Source organism: Musa acuminata, chromosome BXJ1-8, assembly GCF_036884655.1.
Source record: "Musa acuminata AAA Group cultivar baxijiao chromosome BXJ1-8, Cavendish_Baxijiao_AAA, whole genome shotgun sequence".
Lineage (NCBI taxonomy): Eukaryota > Viridiplantae > Streptophyta > Magnoliopsida > Zingiberales > Musaceae > Musa > Musa acuminata.
Genome location: NC_088334.1, coordinates 8493918 through 8510966, shown reverse-complemented (window position 1 = coordinate 8510966; position 17049 = coordinate 8493918). Strand labels below are relative to the sequence as shown.

At 46.0% G+C, this 17049-nt stretch overlaps 3 protein-coding genes across 3 annotated transcripts; all 3 read left to right on the top strand.

Moving 5' to 3' along the window:
- Nucleotides 1–1828: 1828 nt before the first annotated feature.
- On the top strand, nucleotides 1829–6511 carry LOC135587402 (transcription factor EGL1-like). The gene is made up of 8 exons (XM_065078770.1): nucleotides 1829–2577; nucleotides 3673–3927; nucleotides 4156–4252; nucleotides 4381–4395; nucleotides 4572–4628; nucleotides 4721–5620; nucleotides 5700–6134; nucleotides 6221–6511. The coding sequence occupies exons 1-8, from the start codon at nucleotides 2447–2449 to the stop codon at nucleotides 6293–6295; spliced, it is 1965 nt and encodes a 654-aa protein (XP_064934842.1). The 5' UTR covers nucleotides 1829–2446; the 3' UTR covers nucleotides 6296–6511.
- A 4347-nt stretch (nucleotides 6512–10858) lies between these two features.
- On the top strand, nucleotides 10859–11365 carry LOC135589028 (uncharacterized). Its single transcript, XM_065081348.1, has one exon. It carries the CDS (start codon nucleotides 10859–10861, stop codon nucleotides 11363–11365), a length of 507 nt encoding a protein of 168 aa, XP_064937420.1.
- A 71-nt stretch (nucleotides 11366–11436) lies between these two features.
- LOC135587401 (voltage-dependent chloride channel 1, chloroplastic-like) lies at nucleotides 11437–16836 on the top strand. Its single transcript, XM_065078769.1, has 4 exons — nucleotides 11437–12271; nucleotides 13766–13933; nucleotides 15170–15376; nucleotides 16107–16836. Exons 1-4 carry the CDS (start codon nucleotides 11573–11575, stop codon nucleotides 16296–16298), a joined length of 1266 nt encoding a protein of 421 aa, XP_064934841.1. The 5' UTR covers nucleotides 11437–11572; the 3' UTR covers nucleotides 16299–16836.
- The last annotated feature ends 213 nt before the right edge of the window (nucleotides 16837–17049 follow it).

Below are 17049 nucleotides of genomic sequence, written 5' to 3'. Positions count from 1 at the left end.
AAGATGAGACATCCATGGTGAAAGGCTGCAGATTCCGGACCACATTACATCACTTATTCCTCCTCTTTCACAGATAAATGCTACGAATGGAATCCAAAACCTGTTCTCGAGGCTAATCCATACATGGAAAGAAAGAAGACATACATCACCATCAAGCATCACACCGCGGATGTTCTTGGAGTCGATCATGAACTGTCCAAATGTGATGAGACGATGCCAAGATAAACCTAGGAATACGGCGTAATCGTATGCTACAATATGTGCATCACACTACGTCCCAAAACTTGGATGGTCGATTGAGACGTACAGGGAATGCAGGTGGTTGATACCAGCTCGACATGGAGTGCCGGCCACGGGAGAACGAAGTGACACTGTTCTGAGGCCGTGACTCTCGACCAGTCAGTCTATGTAGCTTACGGCAGCATCTGGACAAGCCCACATCTGCTCATGGCAGACTTCCTGTGGAGGAAGGGAACGGATCGGACTGGTGCGGGGGCGCCGTCTCTGACGCTTGTTTTGCAGGGGACGTAATAATGGCCTGAAGGAAATGTGAAGCAGCTCAGTCACATCCACATTACTTGTGGAGTTGTCGTTGCTGCTCTCCTTCTCCCTCAAGAAGTTGTCGTTTCTGCTTCTGCTGGGTGGTGGTGGTGATAATTTAAAGCATCAAGCAAGAGCTGTTGTTGATCGATGGTCGATGAAGATAGTACTCACCGGGCTGTGCCACCATTTGCAAAAGCAAAGAGCATGAGAGAGAGAGAGAGAGAGAGAATGATCTACAGTGATAAAGGGGAATAGCATTTCATACTGCTCAAAGGTAAAAAGGGTGCAACTGCAGCATCTCAGACGTATTAAAAGTCTCAACATACAATTACAAGCCGCTGCAGTAGCAGACAGGCAAATTTCTGATAGTGTAGGGTACAGTTTGAATGGTGAATGAATGCAGGTGCCACTTCAACAGCGCCACTTCAACAGCTCCTCCAGGCAGCACTAGTGCAGGCGTACGGCTCCTCCTTTTCTTCCCCCACCCCCAAACTCTTTTTAATGATAGGTGCGTGGTGGGCCGGTTTCTACACCACCTTTGAAGGGGGAGAGAATCCAAGCCAAGCATTCATTTCCATAGTAACTTTGAATCTATCAACCACAGCGCATCGAGGCAACTCATCAGATCGATATCTTATATAAACTTAACTATATTTGCATGTCGGATGTGACAACAAAAGGTTGTATGTCTTTGATCTAAATGACAGATGAAGAGGAAGTCCGAGCTATGGCAATCAACATGTGATTCTGGTCATCGCAGTCACATGTGTGACAGGAAGACAGATTTCAGTGCGTAGCAGAATGATTAGTTCCACTCTAATCATCCACGGCACAATTCTACTTAGTTTCCTTGGACGGATACATCGTATCTGCTATAATCTTGGCGCCGAATTCGCCTCTGTTGTTCTGCAGTGTTCTCTCCGGCAAATCTCAGCTCCCTCTCCCTCTCTCTCTCTCTCTCTCTCTCTTGCTCTCGCTCTGAGCCCAGAGAGAGATGGGATGGTGATGGATTGCTGTCAATGGTGTTATTCTTTGTTGTGCTTTCTGTCCTGTCTCGTCACCATTCAATCCCAAAAGGTTAGAGGAATCAGGAAAACAAAAGGTGAATAGCCGGTGGCAGAAGCTTTTACCGAGCTCCACTCACTGCCCATGGCTTTTGCTTGGTTGGTCCCAGAAACGTAGGTAAACCCATTAATGCCCTGCTGCTGAGCTCGATCAAACTATTTATGCTCTGAAAGGATCCAGAGCAAACGAAGTGTCCTGAAATGGATTCAGATGATAAGAGAGAAGACATGCACTGTGCACATGTTATTACTGCCCGTGTCCAACGCAAACTGATTTCAAACATCAATACCCTGACCTTAACACTCTCTTCTCATACGTAATGGAAGATCACCTTCTCCTCTGCGGTGCTGGTGTCTGAGCTCCTTGTTTCCTTCCTGAAGACTCCAGACTCCAGACTCCAATGGACCTTTTGGGATGCAGGAGACTGTCGTAAACTAGCTTGTGTGGACTCCACTAGTTTTCATTGAGCATTTATACCAACAAAGATGGCGGGGCTTTCTCATCTTCCCAAGGAGAAAAAAGCAGCAGATTTCTTTTCCTTGGGAGGGCCAAGGGTCGGAATTTTGCCGGAGAAAGAAGAGAACAGAGTCCTCAAGGATTTCTTTTCAGATTAAGCATCATTGACCTATTTGTAAAGCTGGGAGCCTCCCAACTCTTGTTACCTTGACTGAGCTGACTCCTTCTCTGTACAACTTCAGCGACCAGCTGGTCCGGTGAAGGTTGAATCTGCAAGATGGAAAAGCATCGGTTTGCATGCGAAAACAAGAGCTTCTTTTGAGTCTTAAGTTGGTGGCATTTCTTTGCATGCTTTTGGTACAGGTCAGGGTTGTGTCGAGCAATGGAAGCAGATCTCGAAATCCATGAAGAATTACCCGAGAAGCACCACCTCAGGAAGCAGATTGCTGCTACAGTTAGGAAGATCCAGTGGAGCTATGCAATCTTTTGGTCCATCTCCACCAGGCAACCAGGGTAAAGAAGCTGCTCCGACCAACGCAATCTTGTGTGGTTTCTTTGACATTAAATAGCTTGTTTCAGACACTCTTTTCTCTTTTAAATTATTATCTAGAGTGTTAAGATTTGCCAGAAAAATGGAAATTAGCATGCATATAGATTATAATCTTGTCAAGCTTGATAGTGTAACACTTTGCAGCACAGCTTCATACTCTTACTAACTGGATTCACATTTTAGTTGTATATTCTAGTGATGTCAAGGAGATTCTATGGATCTTTATTTATTCTGGAAGGTAAGCCTTTTGCAGATTCACTCATGTCAAGCTAGAAGAGATCCACATTCTGTGAAATGATATGACTTGTTTGGATTCATCTTCTGCTTTTGGTCCCAAGAGTTACTGATAGTTTGACTTGATGCCAATTTTGAAAACTATTACAATGTGTACGCAGATTTTTATGAGTGATTATCCATTTCTAAGTTGTTTATGCTAATTTTATCTGTTTTAGAAGGCTCCTTAATGATCAAAGCCTCATGATTTTAGTGAATGCCGATGATGCCATGCTCCTTAATGTTCATTGTGATGATCTCTTTTACTGTTCAAGTTCTGTTCATTTTTCTCATGTAGATCTGAATGATTTCTGTACTGAAAACAGAAGTTGATTCATGCCATGTCTTGTCACAATACTGCTTAATTTTGAGGGATTTCCAACTATATGGCTCCTAATGTGAGCTTGGCTTTATCTTCTTACACAAGACAACACTCTCTCAATCTTATGCTATTTTATCTAGTCATGTGTTCATTCATGTCATGAACACAAGCAGAGCTGGACAACATGTTGCCATGCAAAGAGTCTTGAGGCAGAGAGCATGCTGCAAACATATCACATCAAACTCCTCATCTTGTTTAGTTTCTTCTAGGTTGCTGCCGCTTAAAGAGCAATGCCACTTGACAGAATCATGTCACTCAGTTTAGGAAACTTTTGCCATCAAAAAGTATCTTTGATTAGAATCATTTTATTTGTTTTGTTGCTCATTTGCTAATTAGTCTTGCATTATGGTTGAGTGCATTCTTTATGGTTAATGCTTAAGATTTCCTTGTTCACTTTGTTCAGAGTGTTGGCATGGAGTGATGGGTACTACAATGGTGATATAAAGACGAGGAAGATGACTCAGCCGATAGAACTCAAAGCTGATCAAATGGGCCTTCAGAGGAGTGAGCAACTGAGAGAACTGTATGAATCACTTTCGGCAGGCGACAGCATTCAGCAGACCAGAAGGCCTTCTGCTTCTCTGTCTCCCGAAGACCTAACCGATGCAGAGTGGTATTACTTGGTTTGCATGACCTTCAAGTTCACTCTAGGACAAGGGTAAATTCTCATCTTGAAAGCTTAGAGTTCCCTCCCTCCATGTCCTCTGTTTCCTGTTTGCATTGATTAATGAAGAAATGATGGATTTCTACATCCTATCATGGAGAGTTTATAGCATATATATAAGACAATATCAAATGTAGCATCCTGAGTGACCAAGGCATCTCAAGTCACTTGTTTTGCATGGTCTAAATTCCATGTTTATGTAGCTTCCTGCTGCTGTTTCAGATTGCCAGGCAAAGCCTTAGCCAACAATCAGCACATCTGGTTGAACAATGCTCAATTTGCGGATAGCAAGATTTTTTCGCGCTCTCTTCTAGCAAAGGTAGATTACATAATTCGTGTTCAATTTGCTCTGTATTAGTTCTTGTAGAAGCTGATGTTTCTCTACTCTGTCATTTTCGATATGCAATTCGCGGATTGCTCGATTGATCCCTGTCATGCATCATCCAGAGTGCATCTATTCAGGTATGAAACCAGCAGCTGCTACATACTCTTTCTTGTGGTTTAGTTTCCCAATTCTAATAACAATTGGCATTTTCTTCAGTCTCTCAAATAGTTCCAAAATCATTTGTCTGGAATTATGTTAGCACCAATCTCCAATCTCTACTTTTGCATCTGTTTATGTCTCCCTCTTTTTGCAGACTGTAGTATGCATCCCTTTCATGGGTGGAGTACTGGAGTTGGGCACAACTGAATTGGTGAGCTCCAATCTACTGAACATGGTGGAAAACTCTGAACTAGACTTCTCATTCAGCTAAATTTCGACTGATTTGTTGTGTCCTGTTTTAAGATTTTGGAGGATGTTGATCTCGTAAAGCAAATCACAAGTTTCTTCTGGGAGCTGCCAAATCCTATATGTTATGAACAATCCATATCCAGTCCACAATTAGCTGAGCGTGGTGAAGGCATAATATGCCCAGATATCGATAATGGTATCGACAATTCGATCCCCTTGGGCGACCACAACTTGATCACCGACCGCCAAACTCCATTGGAGAGTGATCCAACACATTTCCCATTTCCTATCCATTCATATGTGCCCATTGAACATACTGAATCGGTCAAGGTTGAGGAGCTCCATCAGAACATCCGTGAGGAACCGGACACATGTTCTCCTGATGACAGTTCAAACGAGTGCTGCCTCACTCATCAGCTTGAAGACCTATTGGGAGCTGATGGGCTCAATGGCGCGTCCCGGACTCACAGCATGCAACTGGTAGATGATGAGTTCAGCAATGGCCTGCTACATGGATCTCTGAGCTCCAATGAGTATGCGACGCTGTCCTTCGTCAATGCCCAGAGGGCTGTGTCTTCTGCAATGAGGGAACCGACCGGAAACCAGATGCTTGGTGGTCTTCAAGAGGGAAACCATAGCAAGCACACCTCTCTGGATCTCGATGGTGACGATTCACACTACGCAGAGACAGTGGCCACCATTTTGCGGACCTCGAAGCAGGTCAACCCAGTTCTGTGCTTCCTCAAGGTGTCCTTCAGGTCCAGTTTTGTGGTCTGGCGAAGAGGCTTCAACACTCCCAAATCATTCATGAGCACGCCTCAGAAACTGCTGAAGAAGATTCTGATGGATAGAGCGTGGTGGCGTGGAAATCATGTCTTGTCCGAGAGGAGGAGAAGAGAGAAGCTGAACGAGAAATTTCTTGCTCTGAGATCATTAGTTCCTACCGGTGGCAAGGTAATCGGATTAGCCTTCTTAGACCATTTTGATCGTAGACGAGCATACGTACCTCATTCGTTGTTGTTTCTCTCGTCAGATCGACAAGGCTTCGATCCTCGATGACACGACACAGTATCTGAAGCATCTCGAGAGAAGAGTGCAGGAGCTGGAATCCGGCACAGCTGTGCTCGGCACCACCGATCGACGGAAGAATCCTGACGTAGCAGAGAGAACATCCGACAACTACTTAGGCAATGAGATCACCAACGAATGGAAGCCGCTGGGCAACAAGAGGAAGGCCTGCGACATCGACGAGGGAGAGGCGGAACACCACTTCGTCCTGTCCAAGCACGGCCCCGTCAACGTCACCGTCACAGTGAAGGAGAAGGAGGCGCTGGTGGAGCTGCGATGCCCGTGGCGGGAGTGCTTGCTGCTCGAGGTCGTCGAGTCGATGAGCAACCTCCATCTGGATCCCATCTCGGTGCAATCCTCCTCCGTCGACGGCATGCTTGCACTGACCGTGAAATCCAAGGTTCGGGCGACTCCAAAACCCCGATCACTTCCTCCTGCATTCCGTTCCTCGTTCACTGACATGGTTTACTCTGGCGTTCACTGCAGCTAAGAAGCAGCAACGTCGCGTCGCCGGGGATGATAAAGCGATCGCTTCAGAGAGTGATAAGTAAGTGCCTGTGATGGATTGCTCATCTCTGCAATTTCCAATGTGTAGCAGAATCGAGTGAAGCGACTCCGTGTAGCCTCTCCGAGATTTTTGACTGGTGACAACTCTGCCGTGGCTGCCGATTGTGTAATTAGATCTCCTATGTTGCTTCCTACCCAGCAATGTGGTCTTCGGAGATCTGATGTAGGTTGGAAGATCGGATGCTAATGGATTCTCTAAGTGTCTCTCTATCATAAGCCGTATCATTTATTAGTTACAAATCCAGCACTATTATCTTTTTTTTTGCTTTTTAAAATAATTATGTTGGTATTATGACATTCAATATTCGCCCAGTAATTTTAATTGCATGGTCGTAAACTATGTATATATAATCCAATTTATATCTATATTTATCATTTGTTTATGGAATATCTCTAAAAAAACTCAGGTTTTTATTTTTTTTGACAAAATATTCTTTTTTTTATTTTTTTACTTAAAAAGATAAGATTATGTGTTGATGTGGTCGATCCCTCGTTATTGCTCTTCGTCTTTGCACCATGAGACCCCACCTTGGGCTCTCGTCGTCATCCCGTCATAAGGCCTCGTCGTTTTCCTGTGATCGTCACCTCCCTTTGCGAGCCCTTTCGTGCATGGCCCTAGCCCTCCCCTGAAGCTTTCATCTCTCAGTTATGTGAAGACCAGGATAGGGTTGTCATTGGTGGCACTAGAAGGCACAAGGCAGGGGTGTCCGAAGGGAGCAAGGAGAGTCACTTACAGTTATGTGAAGACTAGGATAGGGTTGTCATTGGTGGCACTAGAAGGCACAAGGCAGGGGTGTCCGAAGGGAGCAAGGAGAGTCACTTATGATATGACGAGACGTAATTGGAGAATTGATTCATAGTGATTATCTAAGTAGTTACTATGTTTTAAGTAGTTATAGGTATGTTTTAAGAAATGACCTATAATCTAAAAATTATAGAATAGTTTCTATATCTAACTCAATCATTAGTGATATAGTGGAGTGAGATAGTTACCACTAGGTCATATAAATAAGACAATAGTTCATGAAGTAAAATAAGGAGTTTACACTTGAAAATATCTTATAAGTATTCTGATGAGGGTGATAATGGCGATAAGACTCGGGTTGACGTCAGCTGCCCCAGATGACGCCTCGGTTGACCTGACACCACCTGGTCAAACATATCGGAATGCCGATCGAGGCACATTAAACATCTTGCTCAAGCTCGATCCTTCATGCCATGCCAACGCTAGTATCAGACACTATCAGGAGTACGAGCCTGCCCCCTGCAAGTGGGCACATCAGAAAACAGTAAGCTTCCCTATAAATACCCTCGCGTTCTAAACAAGAAGGGAGAGAGGAGACCAACATAGATAAGAAACCCCCTGTGACTATTCACTAACTTGATTGTCGGGAGGGGTCGGGCCGAGCTCCCCCGACCCGACCTTTGTGCAGGTGCGAAGGCGGAGGTGTCCCACTAAACGCCCAGGTGAGGAGTCCCTTCTCGGAGGAAACGACAACCCCGTTCCGATCGGACCACCATAATCGGCCACCTCACTAGTCTCGAGAAACGTTCCAGGGAGATCCCTTATCATTCGAACTCGAACCAAGCCGCGTCGGCCCCGAGGCCACGGCTTAAAGTTGTTTACACTAATATATTGGTGCTAGAAGGAGTGCCTGAATGTCGAGGGATCCTCAGACTGACCCTGATGAACCCCCAACCGAGGGATCGTTCTTAACAGGGGCGTCGGCCGAGCGCCCCTTGCGTGACGGGCCACAAGCAGACGACCTCGTCACGACCTCGGAACGCTATTGGCGTTTGTTCAATGACCCAGGTCTGCTTCCGCCCGAGGGCGCTCCTAGTGTCCCTTCGCCCGTGTCGACTGAGGCCTTTTAGGACCTTGCCCTTCAGGTCCGAACTTTGGCGGGAATGGTGCAGACTGTCATCCTGCTCATTTCCCAATCAACAAACCCGTCGACGGCCCAGCCTACGCATCGATTGGAGCCATCTGCGCCTGCTTACGTAACCACCTCGATGCTCCCTAGCTCACCCCGGACCCGGGTGTTTCCCCTTGGAGATCAAGCTGTGGGAAACCCTACCGGTCGACCCGAGCATGAGATGATATCTTCAGGCTCAACGGACTCCTTCCGGGCCCAACTGCACCTTTTCAGTTAACGACTCGAAGAAGTATAAAAGGAGGTCCGTACCTCAAAGCGAGAGCTAGGGGATGATGCGCACCGGGGGTCGCCGTTTACGGCTGAAATACGAGACCAGTCGGTGCGCGCGAACTTTTGACTTCCCTCCCTATATGCTTACGACGTCGCCACAGACCCGGCGGACCATGTGGTCACCTTTCAGGCTTAGATGGTGCTATACGGAACTTCAAATGCTCTGATGTGCAGGGAGTTTCCTACGACCCTGAGGGGGCTGGCCTGCACATGGTACCATGGTCTAAAGATTGGGACGATCGCCTCCTTTGACCAACTCGTGAAGGACTTCGAACTCAACTTCTTGGCCTACACCCGGCCAAAGCCGACCGTTGCACTGCTCCTCGGACTCAACCTAAGGGAGGACGAGCCCCTCTCCCATTTTGTGAATCGCTTTACAACACAAATCCGGGGGTTGCCGGACGCTCATCCCTCTTTGTTAGTGCAGGCGTTTATGACAGGCCTGCGACCTTCCAGATTCTGCTGGTCCCTCGTGGAGCGACCCCTCACCATAGTACCAGATATGCTCCAGCGGGCTAACCAGTACATCGCGGTGGAGGCCTGGGTGGTTGTGAGGAGGAGGAGCGACTTTTGGCAGCGGGCTCCATAAAAGAAGTTAAGCACCCGCGATGGCTATCCGATGTAGTCCTCGTAAAAGGAATCTAGGCCCTACATCAGTCTCTTCCGAGCGAAGGCTCAGTATCTACCTGACTACCTCCTGGCTCGCGGTTAGCTCCGGCCTAAACCCCTTTTGTATCTACATGGCTCGGTTGTAGACTGCCCGAGCCTACCTCAGCGCGGCCTGCCCGCCTGAGCCATACCCCTCGGCTGCATGTTGCCCGAGACCACGCCTGCGTGGCCTGCCCGCCTGCGCTGTGCTCCTCGGCTATGTGTTGCCCGAGACCATACCTGCGTGGCCTGCCCGCCTGCGTTGTGCTCCTCGGCTCCATGCTCCTCGAGACCACACTTGCGCGGCCAGCCCGCCTACGTCATGCTCCTCGGCTCCATGCTCCTTGAGACCACACCTACCCAGCCTGCGTAGTGCTCCTCGGCTCCATGCTCCTCGAGACCACACCTGCACGGCCAGCCCGCCTACGTCGTGCTTCTCGGCTCCATGCTCCCCGAGATCACACCTGCGCGGCCAGCTCGCTTGCGTCATGCTCCTCGACTCTATGCTCCCCGAGACCACACCTGCGTGGCCTGCGTCATGCTCCTCGGCTCCATGCTCCCCGAGACCACACCTGCACAGCCTGCGTCGTGCTCCTCGGTCGCATGTTGCCCGAGACCACACCTGCGCGGCCTGCCCGCCTGCGTCGTGCTCCTTGGCTCCATGCTCCCCGAGACCACACCTGCGCAGCCTGCCCCCCTACGTCGTGCTTCTCGGCTCCGTATTGCCCGAGACCACACCTGCGCGGCCTGCCCGCCTGCATTGTGCTCCTCGGCCGCGTGTCGCCCGAAACCACAGCCTCCGCCCGACATGCTCGACTGAGCTGTGCTCCTTGACCGCACACTACCCGGGGTCACCACTGCACATCCAACCCTTCTTAGTTGCTAAACTCCACGATTCCCACAACCCTGGCAACGGACCGGCAAACGCTCAGCTGGGACAGTTTCTCAAAGCCGAAGCCATGCCTCGGACCCCCCCTTTACAGCAACCGACGCATAGCTTCCTTCGGGGGGGGGGGGGGTGGTGGTGGGGCGAAATATGATGAGGGTGATAATGACGATAAGACTCGGGTTGACATCAACTGCCCTAGATGACGCCTCGGTTGACTTGACACCACCTGGTCAAACGGACCGGAACGCCGACCGAGGCACATTAAACATCCTGATCGGGCTCGATCCTTCATGCCATGCCAACGCCAGTGTCAAACGCTATAAAGAGTACGAGCCTGCCCCTTGCAAACGGGCACATTAGGAAAAAGTAAGCTTCCCTATAAATACCCTTGCGTTCTAAACGGGAAGGGAGGGAGGAGACCAACATAGATAAAAAAATCCCCTGCGACTATTCACTAACTTGATCATCGAAGGGGTCGGGCCGAGCTCCCCCGACCCGACCTTTGTGCAGGTGCGAAGGCTGAGGTCTCCCACTAAACGCCCAAGCGATGAGCCCCTTCTTGGAGGAAACGACGACCCCGTCCCGATCGGACCACCGTAATCGGCCACCTCAGCAGTCTCGAGAAATGTCCCAAAAAGATCCTCCATCATCCGGACTTGAATCAAGCCGCGTCAGTACCGAGGTCACGACTTAAAGTTGTTTAGACTAACATGTTCTATGTCTATCCTTTTGTTTATTATTTCCTTGATCCACCATCCTTTTGTTTATTGTTTCCTTCATCCTCCATCCCCGACCGGGAAAGAGAATGATCTGATGGCCGTAGATGCCGTAGAAGAGACGCCCTCAATGTTGCCACCGTTGTCGCCGCCGCCGCCGCCGCCGCCCTACCAAGTCAGGTCGACGACGAAGGGGAAGCGGTCGAAGCACTCGCGCCTCTCCCCCTCTTCTTTTCCCAAAGTTTCCGATGAGGATGCTGACCGCCTCGGCCACCATTGCTTCTACACCGAGGAGGAGTTCGACGCCCTTTGCCTCGTGATGCTCTCCCGCGGCGTCAGTAGCGGAGCAGCGTTCGAACACGAACATGTGCTGTCGTCACTACCGCCTCCGAAAGCACAGTCCTATGAGTGCTCTGTGTGCGGGAAAGGTCCTTGTCCTACCAGGCACTCGGGGGGCACAAGACCAGCCACCGGCAGCCCGCACCGTCTGGGCGTTGGGCAGGACGGAGGCGGCGAGCCCGACGACGAGGGCCTCGCAATGGCGGAGGCGGCCCGCAGCGCAGCGACGGGGCGGAAGCCAAGGGAGTCAGAAAATAGAGAGTAATGCGAAAATAAAGCAAAAAGGGATGCATCCTCCGTTTGCTATATATTCATATATATGACTTGTCCACGTGTTGTTGCATCCTCCACAGCGGCCGTTATCAAACATCCAAACGCCTCTCCCTCGCCTCGCCCTCGCCAACCCTCGTTCACTCGCGCGCGCCATCTTCTTCCTCCGATCTTCCCCGGCAACGACGGCTTCCTTATCCAAATGGCCAAACTCCTGCTTCCTCCCCATTCTTTCGTATCCACCACCTCCTCCGCTGATTCGAACTCTAACCCCCATCTCTTCTCCTCAAGAATCCCGCTCGTGCCTCGCGCTCCTCACCTCCCCCACCCGATCTTGTGCTCCAATTCCAATCCCACCGGAGCCGGCGACGGCGAGAGAGACGGATCCCCTTCCCTTGCTCGCTTCCTCCGGTCGGTCCCCGACTGGGCCGACGCTGTCAAGGAGCTCGGCGTGCGCAAGCGCCGCCCCCTCTACACGCCCGACGACTGGCGGGAGCACCGCAGCTCCCTCCGCCACCTCCGCCATCTCCTCTCCAGTCTCTCATCCCGCGTCATCCTCTCCCTCATCCCCCCCGTCTCCGCCCTCACCGCCGTCGCCGCCGCCCTCGCCCTCTATAACTCCGCCGTCGCTTTCGCTTGGCTGCCGCCGGGTCTCTTCCCACTTCTCCACGCGTCCTCGCTGCCGTACCAGCTCACCGCGCCCGCCCTGGCGCTGCTGCTCGTCTTCAGGACCGAGGCCTCCTACTCGAGGTTCGAGGAGGGGAGGAAGGCCTGGATGAGGGTCATGGCGGGCGCCAGCGAGCTAGCCGGAATAGTGATGTCGGCCAAAGGGAGGGAGGATGACGCCGGGGTCAAGCGGTCCCTGTTAAATTACATCATATCATTTCCCATGGCTCTCAAGGTCAATCTTTTTTATCTTGATTCGACTTGCTTTTCTTGCTCTCGGGCACTCAAATTGTTTTATTTTCTTTTGATGCCTTAATGCATTTCGTCAGGAAGTATAGATGTGTTATCGATTGAGAAGATTAATTGCCAACTTTTCCATTAGTTAGAGTTTAAGTGGATGTGCATAGTCTATACCTGCAAGTTAGAATTACAGGATTTCATGAAATTTGCTGATTACAATGTTCAGAATAATGTTGATTTGTTCTTACATTTGTTTGCTCAGCAACTCCTGCTGAACTGGTGTATCTCATGAATAAGGTGATCTAGCTGATGGATATGCTTCAAAGTCCCTTCTTACAATATAAGGGACTGAATTTGTGCTTCCAGCTTAGGCATCACCACTTATTATGTATGATGCATCAGCACCTTTTCTAGTTCAAATTACAAGAACACCAAAGAATTAGATGATCTGATATTGGTCAAGCAAGTCAGAAATTTTTCTGTGGAACCGGGCAGACCATGGTTGGATTTCAAATGACAAGGATTGTGATTTAGAAGCCATTAGAATCGATACATGCTTTATCCTTTGTCTTGTGATGGCTATTACATCTGTCAGACCATTTCTTTATTCACTTTGTTCATGCTTCAAATTAGGTTGCCACTTCCTTTAAATGGCCAGATCACTCGCATATTCTTCTTGTTATTATCGAGAGCTTGTTTGTCTCTCAGATAAGAGAGTAGTCAGCAGCTTTTAAGGTGCCAATGAAATTTCTGAACATTCCAAGAAAATGAAAACAAAAATCTTAGAATAGAAGTGAGCTGTCAATCCTCAAGGAGAAATTCACTTCAATGGAGAGAAGGCTGGAGAACTGGATCGGAAATCATTTTTCTGCTGCACCAGATTCTTTGGCATCCAATTACATTGTTCAGAAGGGTATTTAGAAAGAATTTCTATCTTGCACAGAAATATTGCTTCTTTTTTATAGTAGTAGAGTTGGATGATACGGTGATGTCTATTCTTCCAAAATAACAGCTACTATGCTTTTCTGTTCTTTGATTCCTTTCTTTGTTGGTGAACTTCTATAGCTTTTGGCCACAACATTGCTGTTATCTTAGTATCCTGATGAATCTTCTCTGGTTACAGAAAAAAGTAATCATGATCATAAGAGATATTTGGAACATTTGAATTGAGCTGTTATTTCAAGTCATTGAACTGGTGTTTCCAGGATACAATGGGTTTGTAGTTTCTTCTCAAGCTTTGGAAATGAAGATGTCATATGTTTTTTCTGGAATCTTTTATTTTCTTTTAGCAAATGACAGGATTATAGGAACAAAAGGTATCATGATGTGTCTGCAACAGGCATTATCACATGTTTGTGAATTTGGATTTGACATGCTTTTCTTCTAGTTTTAAATTGTAATTCAATATAAAATCTTCTCCTGTTGTAGATATTAATTATGTTTTCATCAACTTAATCTGACATCACCACAACTGAATTTTTCACTGCAGTGTCATGTTATTAGCGGCTCAGATATCAAAGCAGATCTGCAAAATTTGCTTGACGTTGATGATCTAACAGTACTCATAAAATCAAAACATCGTCCACGCTGTGTCATTGAGTTCATTTCACAGAGCATTCAAATCTTACACATTGAAGAGCCAAAGCGTAACCTCTTGGTAATTCCTTGTGCAACATAAAATGACCATCCTCAATTAAAAGCATATTATTCGGCAGATAGCAGAAAAAACTCTTAACAGCTTAAATTATGCAATCAGTTGAATTTATGGCATGTTTATCAATATGCTCCTTTTTGTGGATACATCATTTTGTTCTGTCAACCAGAGTTATTTAGCTTTGACGTGTTACCTATGCTGAAAAATGATACAGTTACTGTGATGAAGAGAAAAATAGCCAAAGGCTGTCATCTATTTAGACATGAATCAGTATGCAATAAAGATGTATAACAATTGTGATACAGCTATGAGCTTGCAGGATGTGAAGGTTCTATGATTATACAAATGAAACAAAAATTCGGTTTTATTTATTATGTTGTAATTTGTGCAAGTCAGAACAAATAATAAGGAACTTAACTTATTCATTGAGAGAGATATTGATTGTCACCATGAACACCCTGACATAGATGATGAAAGAAGAACATGAGACAAAAAAGGAAATAAAATAAATAATTTACAGATAGCATGCATAGTATAACATTTAGTCAGTTTTGGAAGTGGTAGACTTAAAAGGAATAGGCAAGGTTTCAAATATTGCAGCACAGTGCTGTGCTGGCAATGAGCCAACATGATATATGCCAACCAGCATAGACCGACACAAGGGTGTCTCAGTACCATACATTGGATGAATGGACATATTAGTGGCGCTAGAAATAAGAACAGACAACTTAGGACATGTATGACAAACTTAGTGTCCAAAGAAACCGAAACTTTGCTGCATTTGTTTGTCATGTTTACTGGATGACAGTATGGAATAACAGAATAGCTTGTGTAACTAGTTATCCCCATGAATTGATATTTGGTCATTATGGTACTGGAAGTGAGACTTGAAAGTTTTCTTGTCATTATCCTTGGTTTCACTGATGTGGGAATGCCACAATGTCTTTCTCTAGCCAAACGTGAAATTAATTACTTATTCTCTACCTATAGTGCAATAAATTTTCTTGATATAAGATCTAAGGTATCCTTGGGTTGTCTAGAAGAACTTATATCTGCAACTTGCACATTACTTTTGTGTTTCTTGTTTCATTTTTTTATTAATCTTTCTGGCAATGACCAATTATTTAGAAATTAATTGTTCATTGTATGTCTATCAAACAGTTTCACATGCTGCAGGGGCGACTTAGTGTTTAGCAATTTTCCATTCTAAAAATTTATATATATTGCTTATTAATGTAGGAGTCAAAACTCTGCTGTTTCCATGAAGGTATTGGTGTTTGTGAACAACTCATGGGCATCCCTATTCCTTTATCCTATACCCGTTTAACCTCAAGATTTCTAGTCCTGTGGCATCTTACACTCCCTGTGATACTTTGGGATGATTGCAAATGGATTGTTGTTCCTGCCACCTTCATAAGTGCAGCCTCTTTGTTCTGCATTGAAGAAGTAAGCAACATTTTCTCTTGAGTTATGTTCCTTGAAAACAAAAGTACATCTCCTTATATATGTAAAAATTGATGAAAATGGTAATAAATATTAACATGTTTGTCAACACTAATCTTAGGTCCACTATATGCCTAGTTATGACAGCATCTGAGTACCAATCAGAAATCTAGTCATTGTTTGATTTAAGTGTACTATTGTTATTTTTTAGTGAAGAGTGAGGGCAAGCAGTAAGCTCCAGATATATCAGAAAATAATATGTTTCTGGATGCTAGAACTGTCTCAGTCTTTGTTTTCTTTGTCCATTAATCGATTGTTGTTATAGAATTAAAGAAACATAAACAATGAATGGTCTGTTGTTGCTATAGAATCAACTAAATAAGAGCAGAAGAGATATCATCTGATTACGATTACAGAATCTTTCCTGATGAGTTACCTGCCTTTGATCTGATATACGAGAATGATTTAAATTATTTAGATAATTGATGATTCATAAGCGGCCAGTGTTGAACATTTTAATTGCTATGCCTTTTGCATTTTTTTTATAATATGCATCGTATTTGGTGTGCTTTGTGTCAGAACAAGATTTTCCTAACCAAGCACCTAACTCTATTAGAATGGCAAATTGAGGAAACGACATTCTAGTATGTTCTGATATCATGCTTATCATCACATGACACTTGTTCTATCTGCATGATTCTACCCCGTTAACTTTCTCTAGAAACTTTTTCAGGTTGGTGTGCTTATCGAAGAACCATTTCCAATGCTTGCACTTGATGAGTTATGCAAACAGCTTCATAACAGCATCAAAGATGCAATAGCAATAGAAAATTCGGTTCATGAAAGACTTCTTGCTAAGTTGAATATCCATCCTGATGAGCACTCGATCAATGGGTGGCCTAATTCCAAGAAGGAACAGGGCTGAGAGTAGGAACTATGCCGGACCGTCTGAAATTATTTAGTCCAATCACGGCATCATGTGTAAGTGCACATATCGATGACACCGTAAAGCTATTTCTGGGCTCACATTGCAACAATGAATCATTGGTAGTTTCTTGAGTTGGTGCTCGGGCATCTACAGATGAAAATACTGGCCTCAGAGCCAGGCATATTATAAAGCTTTTCCAGTGGAGCCCTAGGAGTGAGAGAATATCTCAACCACAGGAAAGGCCTTCTGAATGGATCAGCAGTGCCATGTTACTGGGCTCCCATCTCATAGAAGCATTTTGAATAATTTATATACAAAATGCAAACTGGCACTTCCAGATTGGGTTCTGTCATGTGTACAATATATGCCTTCCTAAGCTGCCAGATATTGATATCATTGTCAAAATATTGGCTATGAATGTTAGGCATGCAATAGGAATACTTGACATGTAAAGCCTTTTACCGCTGAGTCTGAAACACAACTTCTGTAAACATTGTTATACCATCAATGACAGCTTCATAAAGATTGCCCTGTGTGGATTGGGAAACAAAGGAAATAAGAATCAGCTTGTATATGGGAGGTGAGTTTTGAATGGACCAATATCTAGTGATCATATGCAGCAGAAGTGTACTTCAAAACATGGCTTTTGAACTCCTCTAGTTTCTACAGTGAACAGAAATCTTTAATTGTAGCACTGCATTGCAACCCCAAATGCATGCCAATACTCTGTCGGACATTTCAATTAATG

Bases quoted from the DNA above. Each gene is read 5' to 3' on its own strand.
- LOC135587402 (XM_065078770.1), top strand. From the start codon at position 2,447: ATGGAAGCAGATCTCGAAATCCATGAAGAATTACCCGAGAAGCACCAC. The intron at 2,578-3,672 runs GTAAAGAAGCTG...CACTTTGTTCAG, and splicing joins ATCTCCACCAGGCAACCAGG to AGTGTTGGCATGGAGTGATG. The intron at 5,621-5,699 runs GTAATCGGATTA...TTCTCTCGTCAG, and splicing joins TAGTTCCTACCGGTGGCAAG to ATCGACAAGGCTTCGATCCT.
- LOC135589028 (XM_065081348.1), top strand. From the start codon at position 10,859: ATGGCCGTAGATGCCGTAGAAGAGACGCCCTCAATGTTGCCACCGTTG.
- LOC135587401 (XM_065078769.1), top strand. From the start codon at position 11,573: ATGGCCAAACTCCTGCTTCCTCCCCATTCTTTCGTATCCACCACCTCC. The intron at 12,272-13,765 runs GTCAATCTTTTT...TTTTCACTGCAG, and splicing joins CATTTCCCATGGCTCTCAAG to TGTCATGTTATTAGCGGCTC. The intron at 15,377-16,106 runs GTAAGCAACATT...AAACTTTTTCAG, and splicing joins CTTTGTTCTGCATTGAAGAA to GTTGGTGTGCTTATCGAAGA.